This window comes from Mugil cephalus, chromosome 1 (assembly GCF_022458985.1).
Source record: "Mugil cephalus isolate CIBA_MC_2020 chromosome 1, CIBA_Mcephalus_1.1, whole genome shotgun sequence".
NCBI classification, from domain to species: Eukaryota; Metazoa; Chordata; class Actinopteri; order Mugiliformes; family Mugilidae; genus Mugil; species Mugil cephalus.
In genome coordinates, this window is record NC_061770.1 from 19,781,834 (window position 1) to 19,798,471 (window position 16,638).

General features: G+C 43.3%; 1 protein-coding gene across 5 annotated transcripts in view; it reads left to right on the forward strand.

The window, feature by feature from the left end:
* Nucleotides 1–16,638, forward strand: part of kazna (kazrin, periplakin interacting protein a) — a 194,660-nt gene that overhangs the window by 78,985 nt on the left and 99,037 nt on the right. Inside the window, exon 1 of one of the 5 annotated variants that reach the window (XM_047589724.1) lies at nucleotides 15,399–15,587. The exons of the other annotated variants lie outside the window; for them this stretch is intronic. Within the exon in view, the coding sequence (XP_047445680.1) occupies nucleotides 15,410–15,587 (178 nt within the window). The 5' untranslated portion in view covers nucleotides 15,399–15,409. Of the gene's footprint in view, nucleotides 1–15,398; nucleotides 15,588–16,638 lie in introns of those variants that run through there. 5 annotated transcript variants of the gene reach the window in all.

Sequence of the window (16,638 nt, forward strand, 5' to 3'; positions counted from 1 at the left end):
CCGGCTGGTCAGAAAACACGAAACAAGAAGGTTCGCTCACCTGTTGAGTCTGCATTTGGCTCATTCCGCTTCGTTTTATTGATCCGTAGCTTCCTGTAGTGCAGCTTTCATCATGTAGAGAAGATAATACGCATTATTGGATGATGTGTTCAAAGTCATCTGCAGTCTCCCTGCGATGCGCCACAGAATTTACCGCCTGAATCGCTTGTTTGAGAGGCACGCAGGCAAGCGAACGCACCCAAAGACTCGGCAAGCAAAGGTGTTAGTTTAGGGTCGATGCATCCGAAGGTGCCGCTTGACTCCTATTGAGCCCACGTGACCCCTTCTCCTAGACTGCACGACCTCCAGTGTCAGGATGTGATGTCCTCACGCAGTCGATAGAAATTGTTCAATGGGTCACCATGCCTGTTTAAGGACTATTGAGTCTTTATCAACAGGAAGCTACAAAGGACTGCCTTAGACAGTAGAAAAAGGAGCAGAAGAGTCAGTGTTGATGAAATGCTCCCGAGCCTTTTTTTGTGAGATGAGAAAGCCGCTGCTGACCTTTTCTCTTTCAGCTTTTGTGTGCTGGGTTAAGGCTAAAAGCGAGATGCAGTAATAGTGGCTCCCTCTTAAAGCTAAGGCAGTCTCGTTAATGTTCATTTCATGAAAACATCTTGTTGTGACGACAGGGATTCAAAATGGAAAAAAGGTGCATGTACGGTAGCGATTGCTAAGGTAAACTAACTTCAGGTTTGATTTGCTAACTGGTTGGCAAGCCTGTGGCAGTATGTATGTACAGTAGGTTATGTTGATTTTACACAAAGAGAGAGAGAGGCTCCTCAGACACCTGCAGATACAAGTTAGCAATCTCATCAATCCAAGTCTCAGCCTTTGATACCAAGGAACCACTCCCCACGGACTAATTAGGAGGTCTCGAGGCCTGGAAGCCGTCATAGCGCACTATGTAAGCTTGGATAATAATAATAATAACAACAGCAACAACAATAATAATAATTCTGGCATTCTGGCTCATATCCTTGTAAACAAACCCCTTATTTTTCCCATTTTCCCATAAAATAGATGGAGGAGGAAGATGCTCCTGCTAGTGTGTTGCAACGCCCTTCTATTCAAACAAATGATCTAATGTTTAGAAAAGTTCTGATTTTTCGTAGTGATATTTTGCCTCTGCACAAGATATGTGTGACGCATTTCTGCTTTAAAATTTCTACCTCGCTCAGTGCCTTTTTTTGTGCAGCCAAAATGCTTCTGTCCTTTACCTGACCCGCTAATGCTGCATCCCCGTGTTTGCAGACATCCAAATGGCAGTAAATTACTTACTTCAGCAACAAGCAATGAAAACGCCTTTAGCTAAAAGAAAATAATAAAAAAGCTTTAAATCGCCGTGGCATGTCCTGTTTGTATTTTGGAAGCCGGCTCTTACCTGAGACATGACAAAGAGCCAGGTACTGCCAGCTGCTCCGTCAGACTACGGTGACACCCCGTCTCCTTTGAGTGAAGAAGTTCTGTCCCGCATCTCCCATCCAAACAAGGAGAGTTCATCCAGAGTTCAAAAGGAAGTCGAGAGAGGGAGATTTTCGCTTCCCCCGCCTGTGTCAGTTGCTCCTCCTTTTGGGCCTTAATCCTCCAGAATGAGGAGCTGTTGGTTTGACAGCTGGTAGCTTGCAGATACGTGAGGGAAACATATTTCTTTCTATCAGCCTCTTGTTTGAGACGAATACGCTGTAAACGAAGGGTTGTCGTCAATATCAAGAGGAGCCTCTGCCTCCGTGAGACACGTTGGAAGAGACTTTCTTACTTACTTGCTGTAAAATTCATTTGGCCGTTAAAGTCAGACAAGTCAGACCTTCTTCTGATAATACAATGTTCTGCTGGGAAACTTTCAGACCTGGTATTTCTGTGGATGTTACTTAGATATGTACCACCCACCTAGTCCAGACCAGTCACCCCCCACAGTTTCGGTAGAAGTAAAAAACAACATGAAAAACAGCACCTGGCCTCCAAATTCACTAAATCCCAAAACTGCTAAAGTATCTGTGGGATACCCTCGAAGACCCATGTCCATTCTGTGATGGGTCACAACTGATTCGGAGGCACAAGAGAGACCATAATATTAGGTCATAATGTTCTGCCTGCAGTTTAAAATGCCAATAGGAAATGGTGCCAACTAATGGAGAGGTTCAGAGGATTCAGATTCAGTGAGGAGATGCATATTATTGGCTCAGTGGGGAGCCAGACTTCAAGCTGGTTAACTTTTTGAACTTTAATATAGTTGGTGGATTAAGGTCCTTCTGCAAGGTTCATTGTTCCTTGCCTGAAGGCCCACCGCCACACACTCTCGCACACACTGAGCCTCTGGGGTGTTGTGCTTGTTTGGTGCACTGAGTGACCCATGTGTTGGGATTCTCTTTGGTCATTAATTGATGTGCCTGGCTGTGTACACAGAATTGATTTCTGGTACAGACCATAAAGCACAATGCTACAGCGATTCACTGTCAGAACCTACAAGGCCATTACCTTGAAAGGAGGTTGATGCCAATGTTGAAGCGATTCATGGATAATGTGAAAAGATAAAAAAAGAAATACAGTAACCTACTGGGCTATTGTGCTGCTACTCAGTCTCTATTGTGTCAGACACATTAGTCTTGATACTGTACCAATTCACTGTACAAAAAAAGTTCAAGTACTCCTCATTTTTGTCAACGCGGTAACCCTTGCTTTCTCATGAGATGTGGGCTACTCTCATGTGTAAGCATGAAGCTGTTTTGAGAGGCTGGTTAGCGTACCTTGGATGGGAATCGGAGTGAAACACGCATCAAAATCTACCTACGTCAGCTCATCTCAACACTTAGTATTTAATTTATTTGATCCATGCAGAAACCAAAAAGCAAAAATGGCATGTTGGGGGAGGTTTGGCGGAGTTTTGGGTAAAAAAGCCAAGACATCACTGCATGGCATGAAGACCTATTCACAGGGGAATAAAACAACCAAGCTCAAAACCATCAGAAGAACAAAAATGGGAAGGTTCAATGTTTGCAAAATATCTGGTTTATTAGACATTCATATATAAATATATATTTAACTTCACATTAACATGAGTCCAACATATTTTAGTAAAGGGATAAGGGATAGCTTAATATTGAATACAAAATGATAATAATAATGTATATTTCTAAACAGCACTTGACCAAGTTTAATATACAACACATGTGGTAGGTAGGGGGTCCCTAATTAACCTCTCCATCAGTTTTTGGGTTCCATGGCCTGAAAAACGTTCAATACCCCTGAATTAAGGGCAAGGAACCATATATGCTTTTCTACATGTAAATGGAAATCATTGAAAAATGTCATGTCTACAAAAGTAAAAAAAAAAAAGAAGAAAATCTTCTGATGCCCAACAGTAAAACTCTTGGGGTGAAATTTAGAGTTTCCATGAGATATTTCAAGGAGTGCCCTATATGAAGAGTTAAGTTGTTTAGAGTAGAAACACAACCAGGGATAATGTCAGTATATTTGAGAATGCTCCACACTAAACACAGACGCAAGTGGGTAGTTTCTAAATCACACGATGTCCCCAGGCAATGCTAATCCCAAGGGAATGGTGCTTTAGCTATAGATATATGCAGTGAAAAAGCAAAAGCTGAATTCTTCTTCTATGTGAGCTAATTTCTGAGTGGTTGCAGAGGAGTGCCGTGTCTCACAGCATTTTATGTTTACACCCCCACTGAATATCCTATCTTACTTCTGTTGAGCAGCGGCTGCTATGTGTTGTGTTGTGCAATGTTGTGTTATGGTTCAATGTGAGGTTAGTGCAACAGGGATTTTTCATCATGCAAGGTTTAGTTTGGAGTTTTTAACTGCTGTGCTAATACTTTGATGGATATTATATTCTGCCGCTGGACCTGTAATCCCCCACCGAAAAACAAAACAGTTGTCATAATAAAGTAGTAGAGTCGGACGGCGCACGGTGCCATGTTGGGGATAAACATCTCTATGTCTATGTCTATATCTTGTTATCGTAAAAAATATCCTTGAGATTGATGTCTGCGTGTATGCCAATCCAAAGCAATAAGCTGCTTATATTAGATTTTAAATCCTCCAGATCACTGCACAGCGTCTGTATGTATTACATGGTCAGTAATCACACCCTTAACACAAACTTTATTTGGATGCGCCAACATTCCCTGATGGATTTGCCAAGAACCCTGAACCTTATAATGTCCCATAACTCTGCAGATCAATATTGTCTCTTTGCATATCTTACGTGAGTAATGGGGTTGAGCGGGCAGCTGTTGGTGATGGGTAAAAGGCTCGCGAGGAGGAATAAAGCCTATTACGTGATGGACAATCGATCTTTGTCAGGAATGACGTGCCACCCTCTGCAGCGTCTGTCTCCATCCACAAAATTGACTTACAATTGGCTTAGCGCTCAGATATTGCTCTGCTGCCTGGAGTGCCGGAGAACTATTCCCAGGCTTATGTTCTATACGCTGATGCCAAAATGTATCATTGATTCATCGATTGTGGGCCTCTAAGAGCTGTTGCTATTCAGTACGCTTTCTGCACACACTGTGAATGAAGTGTGGTTTTAAGAATTACACATTATCAGGATTTTAAGTAAAATAGTTTTTAAATGTTTTTACAGTTGTGTTCATGAAGATAAATAAGATGACTAAAGCGCTGGACAAACCGTATGTCGTGCTACATTAGTTTTGTTGAGTGTTTATTTGGACCTAGATATCAAATCTCAAGATGTGTTTGTATTCTGTCTCAGGTGTTAAGCCCCATTCGCACGGGACTAGTTTTACCTGCAGGCCACCGGTAATTTGTAATAATCACAGAGGTCGTCTGTGATCATGTGAACCGTCCATGTCCATGATTTGTAAAGTAAAAATTACAACGCAAATTACCTACCTACTCAAACACAGAGGTCCTCTGATAATACTAATCCACTGCATATTGACAGAGACTCTCTCTCACATTGACTCTGTTATTTAGGGGTGAATTTCTACTTTTTTGAAACTTTAGTTTGATTTGTGGCTGTGTTCTGCCTCTTGTCACTTAAGAATTATGAAGGATGTGCTATAATTTTGGACAGATGTTAGAGTGCAAAGTCGAGATGTCGCTGAACTATTTATCTATTTGGATGGATGAAATCATTAATGTGTTTATCAACAAAGATGTTGGTAATCTCTTCCCCGGGATAAATAACATCAAAAATATATTTTTATCGTCCAATATAATTTGCAGAGTAGTTAAAACTGTCTCTGACACAGTGGTTTGAGGAGGAAAGTAGCAGAGCCATAACAACGGAACGTAAATTAGAGTAAAACACCCAGTTTGTTTTTATGTGAATACGCCACATGAAGCATGATGCATGATGCTAATATTTGAATCACAGGACATCATCAGGTAAAACTAATCCCGTGCGAATAGGGCTTTAATTTGGTCACAACTATAATCTTAGTTTTTCCAGATCAGCCACAACATTAAAACAACTGAAAGGAGAAGTAACTAACATCTACCATCTTGTGATGACGCAATGTTCCACTGGGAAACTTTTGGACCTGGCATCCCGTGTGGCTATTACTTAGACATGTACCACCCACCTAGACCAGAACAAGCACCCCCACCCCATAGCAATGACACCCCTTGATGTTAGCAGCCATTCCCAGAAGGATGCAGCCTGACACGGGCAAACTTGCAAAAACTGTTTAGAAACAACTAAAAAAACATGAAAAACATCACAAGGTTTTGACCTGGACTCCGAATTCACTAGATCCCAAAATGATTAAGTATCTGTGGGAATCCCTTAGAACTGAAGAACCTGCTAGGATGCTTTTTTAAACACTTTTTGGATTTACCATGACCTGGACGACTGGGATCCTTCACACATATTTGTGTATCTGCCCCTCCCCTCCATCCATAGGACCCAAAGACCTCCACTAACAACATTTTATTGCGGGACATCACAGGACACCCCAAGGAGGCCCATGTCCATTCTCTGATAAGTCACAACTGTTTTTGAGGCACAGGGGAGACCTACACAATATTAGCCAGGTGGTCGTAATGTTATGCCTGATCGGTGAACATGTCAGTGCTGAGTTCCACCTGCAGCCTTTCCACCTGTAGGTCACTTGAGAGATATGGAGCCGTTCTGTGAGCAGGTAATATATGCAGTTTAAGCAAGAAATGGCCCTGGGCTATGAAAGAGAATACTGAATGGTAGCCATGCAATGGGAATAATGTACATATGCTAGATGTCCCATTTTCCTCTCCTGAAGGTATTAACAATACATAAAACATTTTTCTCTCCAGTGATATTCTTGCTGCTACACCACACCGGATACTATAGTTTAACAATTTATGCCCCATAAATATTTATGAAAAAAAGTATTTGAACAAGGAATCAGGTCCAACATGACATGAATTAAAATGCAATTTTAAAATAAAACACACAAATTAAAATTAAGAAAACAAGTGCCAAGTCGCCATGAAAAAATAGCTCCAGTCTGGCTCAACCTTGCCAGAGTCTTGGAGGCCGTTGGGGGCTTGTCCGTGCTGGCTGAGATCAGAGCGCTCTAGGATTAAACTCACTTTCTAAGCGTTGGCCTCCAGTCCAGAAGGACAGCTATCACAGCCTCATGATTACACTATCAAAGCTGGTTCACATGCCTCAGCATATGTATCTCCTTCCCCCCTCTTAAGATTCTGCCAGCTACACAAAAGTTAGAACCCACAATCATACTGTAGGTACTCTATGTCTGATGGTTGTACTTATGTGGACAGCGTTTATGTCGACGTAAGGCAGGATTGAATGGCAGCTTATGGTGCACCCAGCTGAGGGCGGACGGCGGAGAGAAGACTTGTGAGTAGTTCTCTCCGCTCATTAGGATTCTGCAGTAGCTGTAGGTTGAAATGAGGAAGGTCTGATGAGAAGAGAGGCAGCGGAGAGGGCCAGAAATAGATCAAAACCAAACCGGAGTCCAGAGCACCGGTGGGCACGGGGCGGCGAGGGAAGGAATGTTAGCCCCGTAAGCCTGGACACGCTTAATGGAGCTGTCCGACCAGATCGCTGATAGAGAGGCGCCGGGGAAAACGATAGCAGTCGTGAACGATAGCAGTAGTGAACGGCCCAGCTAGCTAATGATGGGGAAGTATTTAGGAATGCTGATAACAGAATGAGGAGGGAGGGGGGTTCTTGGTTGTGATTTGAAAGGAAGAAGCTTATAGAAGGCCTCGAGCTTTCCTCTGCTCTCCTTTCCCCTTCACTCCATCTCCTCTTCCTGCACGTTATCTCCCTTTAGTTTTTGCGGTTCTGACCGTGATTAGTAGGGAGATAAGAGTCTCATGATTCTTCTATTTTCTGCTCCATTAGTCTAACTCACTTCGTGCAGTAGGTCTTAGTAAGCGACCAAGAGGCTGTCGGTCCTTCTGTCATCATCGCGTTCCTTCTGTTCTCAAGGCCTTTTGCCGCGCATCTGAACACATTCGTTTATGTTATGCAGATTTTGAGTGCAGGCCGGTTTCCGCGGGGGAAAATATACACAACCAGTCAAAAGTTTGGACGCGTCTTCTCATTTCATTTAATGAGAAAGTGTGTCCACACTTTTGACTGGCTGTGCAACTGCTGTGTGTGAGAGCAAGGTCATTAGCACTCGTTTTAATCTGAGTTGTAAGTAGCGGTAGCATGCCAAAAGAGAGGTTTAAAACTTCGCTCTATGAGCCGTGCATACAAATAATATAATTATAGGTTTTTTGAAAGTGTGACCCTGAGTTGAGCCGTCCACTCCGCCTCTTCTCTTCATTCAACACATCATTAGAAATGCAGTGGCCATTCTGAGGCTGTGTGGATGGATGACATTTAAGGAACATCGCCTTCAGTCATTCCCCTTCTTCATCCTCCTTGTCCGTTAACCTTCCTCCCTCCTCCTTTCATCCCCCTACATGCTCATTTCTCACTTCCCCCCTTTCCCTCTCATTTGCTGTCCTCCTCCCCAATCCTTCTGTGACGTGCAGTTTCCATCAGGCAGTGTTTTGTCTTGCGTCGCCCGTCTTTTAGCTCCGCTCACTCCTTCTGGCTCCATTTGTCTTTCTCTTTCTCTTGCTGTTGTGTTTCTGTGAACCCATGAGTGGAGAGGAGGCAAATAGAGCGAGGCAGCGAGGTAGAACCCACTACCTCATCTGGTAATGAGCCTGGAAAGTTCCCAGTCAAAAGCACACCGTCTCCATGGAGACTGAGGTAAAGTTGCTGGCACAGCCTGCGCCTGGTGTCTTTGAAGGCCCTGGCTAGAGCAAACAACGCCAAGGTCAACACTCCCAGGAGTCTCTCTGGGCATCTGTGACCACAAAGACGCTGCAGTCTTTAGTTAGGGGAGCTTGTTGTTTTGGTCGTTTTCATCCATTAGACACACTGGACCACCCTCATACGACATACCACCAAACATGTTTTAACAAAGTGCAAACCTTCCAACTTGCCGCCCTTGCGTTTTACATTTTTTTTGCCAACTTTTGAAAACCTCTTTTCTTTCCCAAGCACGAATGAATAGTTTCATACCACGCAGCCTCAGCTTTGCATATTTAATGTGAACTTGTTTGTGTGTTCCTTTTGTTGTATGTAGCTGTAAGGATCTTATTACAGGGTTATGTTTTTAAGGCTGTGCTGTTGTCTTTTTTTGTGCTAGGCCCTTTGTCCTGCCGCAGCCGGCTGTTGTCTCTTCTCTGCTGCCCTGAGCCCCGCCCCCCGGGGCTGCTTCCATTTACTGTTCAATTTAATTATTAATGTTCTTAATTCTAGATGAGGGAACAAACCTGCCACGTCGTTTATATTTACGCCTTTGAGCTCTTAGACCTTCACTCTCTTGCTGCCGCCTCAGAGTCACAAGTCATTACCAGTTGGCTAATTGCATATGGGGGCACCTGCCCACACACAAAGCACAGGGCGGGTGGTTTTGTCGCATTTAGTTGTCAAGCCTTTTTTCCCTTGTCCTGTGAGATTAGGTCATATCTTGAACTGGTGAAGGCAAAGCTATTTGGTCTTTGTAGATTAACTGCAAGCAGATCTAACCAGGGAACTAAACAGAAACAAACAATCATGACTTCAAGTCATTGTAAACCTGCACAGTTACTCTGATGTTTGAATGCTTGCATCAGCAGCCCCATCTTCAGAGAGCATTAATATGCACCGGTCAGGTATAACATTATGACAGCCTTCCTAACATTGTGTAGGTCTCCCTTGTTCCTCCAAAACAGTTTGGACTCATCAGAGAGTGGACATGGACCTTCTGAGGGTGTCTTGTGGTGTCTGGCAACAGGATGTTGTTACTGGGGAGCTTTGGGTCCTGTGGGTTGAGTGGAGGGGCCTCTGTGGATCATTCCACGGATACTTGACCAGTTTGGGATCTAGTGAATTTGAAGGCCAGGTCAACACCTTGTGCTATTTTTTTTTATATATTTTTTGAGTTGTGCCTAAACCATTTTTGTGTGCTGCCATCAAGGAGTGTCATTGCTATGGGGTGGGCCAGGTCCAAAAGTTTCCCAGCAGAATCTTGTACTGTCACAAAATAGTAAATGTTATTCACTTCTCCTGTCAATGGGCATAATATTGTGGCTGATTGGTATATAAGGAAGTGTTTTTTTAAACTTGTAAAATGTTCCAAAGTTGTTATACTGTGCTATATTTCCACTGCTTTCTCTGATGTTTAATGTTAAAGTTCTATATTCAATATATTATCTTATGTTAAAATGTAACTCTCACATATTCCCAGAATGTGTCCCAGCCCAGAAAACCCAGCTGTAAGTTCTGCACAGCCTTCTACTGCATCTTTATACTCGATGGCTCTTCCACATGGTGCCATGCAAGTAAGGCAGGAGAACTAATAAATATACATATTTATACCAGCCAGGCGTGGTACTTATCCCCTTATCATGTCCTGTGGGGGCTCCATACGTGAATAGCTTGTTTGGACTCTATTAGTGGAGACGAGGTGTTGGTATTTCCTCATATTTTGTGGGCCTCTAAACTCCTTTATAATTAGGCAAGTAAAACACTTGGCTAAAGTTATGAGATCCTGTGTGTACCGAAACATGCACAATAACACCACATTTAGCTCAGTTATAATAGATGCCTTTAGGTCTTTTATACCAAGGATCACTGAGTCATATTTGCTGGCCTGCTGCGCAAAGAGTAGAACATTAGCACTGGAAAAAAAAAAAAGAGAAAAAAAAGGAAAATCCATAAACCTGTACCGCTTGAAGTCACTTTGATTTTAATTAATCCCCATGAAATCCATTTAGAGACCAAACTCTCTACCTCTGTCTTCGTGAAGAAGACAGTTTTCATATGTTTGAAAAGTCTGGCAATAAAGCATAGCAAGAAAACTTAAACTACAGCTTTTAAAATCTAACAATTATTTTTAAGATATTTTGAGAAGCTATCCTGGCCCCACTTCCTCCTCCTAAACTCTAGTTTTTCTGTATCTAACTCACGAACGGCATACATTCAGACGCTGTTCACAAGCTGTGCAACTGGATCATTTAGCAGCATATGTGACCCCCTCAGACTTGCAACTGTCCAGGTTCTTGACATTCCACCCTGCAATGCCGTGTTTGTGTATAAACTGTGCAGCTCATGTGTCAGAGTGTCCGATGCTGTCCCAGATGCTACAGGGCATATATCTAGCTGTTAATTGGGGCTGAGGGCAAACCGAGTGCAGATGGTATTTGCACTGTGTGATGAAGAGGATTTTCTGGGTTTACTGCAATCTGCAGTGCGGCTGTAACTGTGGAAAGGAGAGATGGGGGAGAAAGGAAATTGGAAAAGAGGAATGGGGGGAGATGGAAGGCTGAGGACGAGCAGGTGAAGAGCGAGGAGACTCGAGCCCGGCAGAGTGGATGGGGAGGAGGAGGAGGGGGAGGAGGGACGGAGATAGAAATAGATTATATATAGCACACCGCAAGAGCATGTGAAATCCTGATTTTATTAGTTCCTATATAATCAGGTGATCTTTAAACGTGGTTTAAGATATGTCCAGACCACACACAGAGCAACCCCCTATCCATCTAAGTTACATGCTGGGGACCATCACCCAAGTGAGGACAATGGGTTAACCCACTGGAGCCTCCTCACCCCCTTTAAATCCCTGCTCATCCTGTAATTACCACTGATAGAATCTCTGAGAAACTCGTTCAGCTTCCTAATGTACAAAGTTAACTTGATGAACTGCGGGCAATAATGCATCTGCGCCGGCCATCAGTCACCATTAAAATTGAGAGCCGACCATTGCGTCTCAATATAGCATTATTAGCAGCGGAATTTCTCGAGGAGACGGAGTGGCCTGCATACTAAACCGGACGAGAAGCCTCGGTGTCCTCCTGATAATAAACAGCTCCTCTACTGTAAACCCTCTGAATGTCAACTGTGATTAATGCATGCGTTTACTCGCGCGCTGATGAGTGGATTGTACCCGAGCAGCAGCTGTAGATACTCTAGCTTCAGTGAGATGTACAAGAGCGTGCTCCCATAAACTGATTCACAGCCTCTGATATTTCCCACCTCACAGGAAAACCATCAGGATCCCTTGGTGGCCCTTCAAAGTAAGACCCTCAGGATTAGAGATGGGATTTAGGGCTCTTTGAAGGGAGCCGGATCTTTTGGATTCATTCCTTTCAAAGAGCTGTTCAAAAGACTGGATCATTTTGTTGTTTATTTATTTTTGAGATGCCAGTCTGGAGGTAATGATGCCAGCCTGGGGGTAACTTATTTTATCCTTGACATAGGGTTAAAAGAAAAGACAATTATTCAAACATCGACATCCCACCAATTCTCTCGGTGGGATATCTGAGGCTATATAAAACATAGATTCTGGAGAGTCATCTACACCGTCTCAAAGCAAAGCAGGAGCTTCTGTGTACATCTGTGACTCGGCCCCCATCTTGGTTTTAAAGAGCTGGTCAATAGATTCTGTTCGTTCACAAGCGTTACAACTCTGCTCTGGATGCAATACACAACCTGCACCTCCTAGAGTTTTTGTTTTATTTTTCAACAGAGCCACACTGATCTTCAGAAAGGGCTTTTCTGATAAACCTAAACAACAATGCTCCTCTTGACTCACACAGTAAAAGCCCACACAGCATCCCACAAATCTCAGTTCACCATGCAGGATTATTCTCTTTCTCTTTCATGTAGACAACCAGGATGATGACTGCATCTCTGTTTGACAGAATAAGCTCAGTCCTCTTTTTTGCTACCTCCCCGAGATGCTACACTTCTGTGCGAATTCCACTGTTATACTCTGGAGCTGAAGCTGCAATGTCAAAATATACCAGGAACCGACAAAATAGTGGTATACAATATACGGTACAATTTGAAGGAGATCGACTGTGAACGCTCTGCAGGGAAAAGCTATTAAATGCAGCAGTGGTCCAGAGTAAGCTCTAGAGACATGTTGAGGCAAAACACCAGTGTGTGTGTGATACTGGGCTTGTGTGTATGGGGGTGGGGTGGGGGTGGGGGGTGGGCAACGTCACTGTGAAGAAAGGAGTGTTATATTTTAAAGAAGCGTGTGAACTGCTGGATTATCCAGCTTTGCATGTACAGTAGATACTGATCCTTCAGTTTGTATATTTATTGAAATGTTGATGATTGAGGATGATACGATGAAGTACGCGGATGAATTAGGAGTATGGAAGTGTATATTAAAACTGCACATGTGAAAAACAAGAACAATAAAGCATTTTGTGGCTCCAGATGGAGTTGTGTGAAATCAGACGATTTGTTGTCATGTCAGGCTGGAGACTCTACTTGAGGCTAGAGGCTCAAGACTACATTAGCATGTATTAGAATAAATGAATGGCTCTAATTGTTGGTGGTTTTAAATGAGGGCAATGCTGGCTTTGGATACGGACAAGAGTATGGAACCAGAAATAAAATGACATCCCTGGTTGTAATATATTGATTTGGATCTTTTTTGGCCTCTGCGAGGTGAACGTCATGCAGGTTTCCTGTCCGTCCGACCCATTGCTGTGAATGGAATATTTTAAAAACACTGAATTTCAGTTCAGTTTTTGACAAGTAAACCATTGTTAAATCTGCAGTGTGGAACTTTTATACCACAGTGACACAACCAGATGAATGGCAACAATATAAAAATCTGATTCTGATTTATTACCATGAATGCTTAAACATACAAAGAATTCGGTGCAGTTAACATAAACAAGGGCTATCATTTGTGGAAAATGGCACTACTTTACCCAGACATTGAATATTGTCGTATGTTGAAGAGATCATCTTAAAAAAAAAACAAAAAACCTCTAGTTATTTTCTCTTACAAATTAGAAAAAGCTTGAGGATCGCTACTCAAGAAGTTACCGTTAGTGCCAAGGTCTTTCTCTTCTTTTTCTTTGCCGACAACCTTTTCATCTTATCTGAAAAATCGATTCTATGCTGTGCGTAGTATTTGTAAAGTAAGAAAATAAAACTGCAATAAAGGAATATAAAGAACCTCGCGGCGGAACATTTCTCACCACTGACTGCGCAGGAAGAGTGAATAGGCCTTCTGCGGGCAGCCCGGCCACAACTTTCCCTCCAAACATGATGGATCGCAAAACAGCCATGGTCCAGAAAAACAAAGCCAGCATTTAAGCTCATAGCTGCCCACCGTTCTTTTTTTGTCAGCTAAGGCATAAATCTCAGTCAGGGCGTACAGAGGGCTTCCTCTAAGGAAGGATGAGAGGGGTTATTTGTTTCACTTTGCAGGGAGTCTGCTGGAGGTGCGTGGTGGCGATTTCACCTTGTCTTTAGGGAAGGTTTTTACAGCCTGATGAAAGAGTCAGGGCAACAGAGGGACAGACACTGGACGGATATGCGCGTGGGATAGTGTTGTGCTGCGTAATGCATTTTTGGAGCTACTGAGAGAAAAGCAAGCTTGAAAGCCTGCGATTTCGATAGTTCCCCCCTCTGAATTTGAGTCAACGTTTGGTCCAACGGTGCAAATTAGCCACTGTAAACGTTCCCTTCCTTGAGCATGTTTGCTCTCTACCCCCAGGTCTTTCTCAGGCACACACTGGCAGATAAATGGTTAGCCCGAGGATTCAACCACAACAGCAGCTGCTCATGCCTGGCCACTGCCATGTTAGCCAGCAGCCAGCCACGCGGTCTGTGGACCGGAAGAAACAGTTTATTGGCAGGGTCTGAAAGCATGTGCTCTGTTTGTACCAGACACACACAAAACATTTCTTGTGTATTACACAACACGGGGCGCTGAATGCTGCTGTTGGATGGGAATGTAAATAGTAACAGCCAGTTCACAGTACGAAGTCACAAAAGCCGATACACATTTTGACACAGTCGTGTTCAGAAGTCTGATACAAGAAAATGTATTTACTTGTGCTTGGCCATAAAGTGTACAAAATGGTTTAAGGTATAATATCTTCTGTAAATTTTGGTTGAGCTAATTAAAGAATATGCTCTAAAGACAGCAGCACTCCAGCTAGATATTGTAAAAATGTTCAAACCTAGTTGAACTAACCCACATTTAAATGTCGTTAGATGCATTATGTGGTGTGCGAAGCTTTTTAGAGGTGACCCAAGTTCAACGTCAGTGGAAACATGCAAATGAAAGTGGACAGATGTGTCGGCTCAAACTGAGGTCAGAGCTCATCTGCTGCAGCCTAAAACGGGGAGGGTGGAGGAAAGTTACTTAAAGGAACATATCTATTTCAAGTTCCAGTTCAGGAAACCTTTACGTCTCAAAAACCTTGTCATCCTGCTGTTATGTCTCCCTTTGCTAATGTTTAGATTGATGAAGTGTACACTTGAAAAAGTGAGCACCTGCGGTCAGTCACTGCTGTTTCTCCTCCAGTCACCATTTAAACCAGTCATCTTTCGAAGAACGGATGTTTAGAAAAATGCCGAAGCCCACTTACTTATCCAGAATTGTTTTGAGGCATGAGCTGTATGAGGAGGGACAGGTTGGGAAATATGGGATGACACTAATACAGCGGCAGTCTCAGGTTACTGACAAGCATTTAATCCAGCGTCAACTCCCGGGTGCATTTTACCCTTTTAGGAGAAATTTCTGCCTTCTTTTCGTGGATAAAGTTTGAGTTGACATCACTGACTACAGGATTCATGAGACCTTTGTCTGTGCTGTGATATCTCCATAGACAGTTTATAAACCTCGGATATCTTCTGAATGACCTTCTCTTAAATGTCTGGCCCTTGAGTGCCATTTGTCTTCAGTGTGACGGTGTGTGTGTGTGTGTGTCTCCGGTGATCGGGGCGTGTCTTTAGATGGCCATCAGGGGGGCAGCGAGAGGAATGGAGACGCGCACACACACTCCCGCTCAGGCGCACAGACGCACTCGCACACAGATTAACGGGGTAAGCTGTGCCGCTCATCTGGGATAAATGCGGTCAGAGAGGGGAACAGCTGAGCAAACAGCTCCGGCAAGAGGCAGAGAGCGGAGTGAGGAGGGGGAAAGGGAAGCAGGGATGACGGACTATTCGTCCCGGCGAAGTGTTGGCGACCGGCTGCCTCGCTGGATATGCGTGAGCCCTGAACCCAGGAGAATGGGGACCAGAGGAGGTAATGGCTAGCAGACACACACATATACTATAGTTAGCAGCGTTTCTTTCCGGAGTTAAGTGCAGTCGGAGTGGGAATAGAAGGAGGCAAAATGACTCATTATGCTCTATGATTGGGATGACTGGGATACCCCTCGTCTCTTTGTAGTGGAAAAAGAAGGACCAAGACTTGTCAAGTTGTTTAGTGAAGATATTCTATCTGCACAATATTCAGCATTTTAACTTGTTCGGGCTTTTTTTGTTTTTTTAAACGTAAACAAGTACTGTGGGCACTGTGTTAATATTAGAGCAAAAAAATTAAAAAATTTTAAAAATGCAGTTTCACATGTACAAGCATCTGTAATTCACAGAGCACCAGATGTGCCATCATGACTGTTAAGTGAGAGGAGTCATGTTTTCTGTGAAACAGAAGCAATGCTATTATGCTGGGGACATGCACCCTTGTTGTACGGTACATTATGAGGCCAGATGGCCTGATGCTGATAGTCAGCTACGAACCAATGAAGCCGGTGTCATCGGGATAGATAACGGTGACCTGCTGCATTAATCCTCCACTGCTTTGTGTGCAAATGAAAGAAACTATTGAACTGGTCCTAACCTAATTACGCTGTTGATTCATGACAAGTTTGTTTTTGATTTATCGGATTAGAATTTGAGGTTCTTGAATGCATCGCAGCACTTTTGCCACAGAAAAACGACCAACTTGAAGGCACCACTGTAATTTCACTTTCATTTTATGTATTCAATAACAAACTAATATGTGTGACTTGGTGCTCTTTAGGCTGTAAATTGAATAGAATTTAAAATCCTCTTTGGGCATCCTGAGGATGTCATCTCCCGCACTCATCTCATCGCCCGAGTTAATTTTAAACTGAAACCACCTTTTTGGTGTCGCTTCAAGTATTAGGAATTACCAGGCGAAAAATTAACTGGGATCCCGCTCGTGCGTCGTGTCGGCACATTGACATTTCTAGAACGGACGTGTTGTCGCTGAGCACACTGTGCCAAACTGCATGGGCAGAAAAAACATTGTCAAAAGGATATCAGGTCAA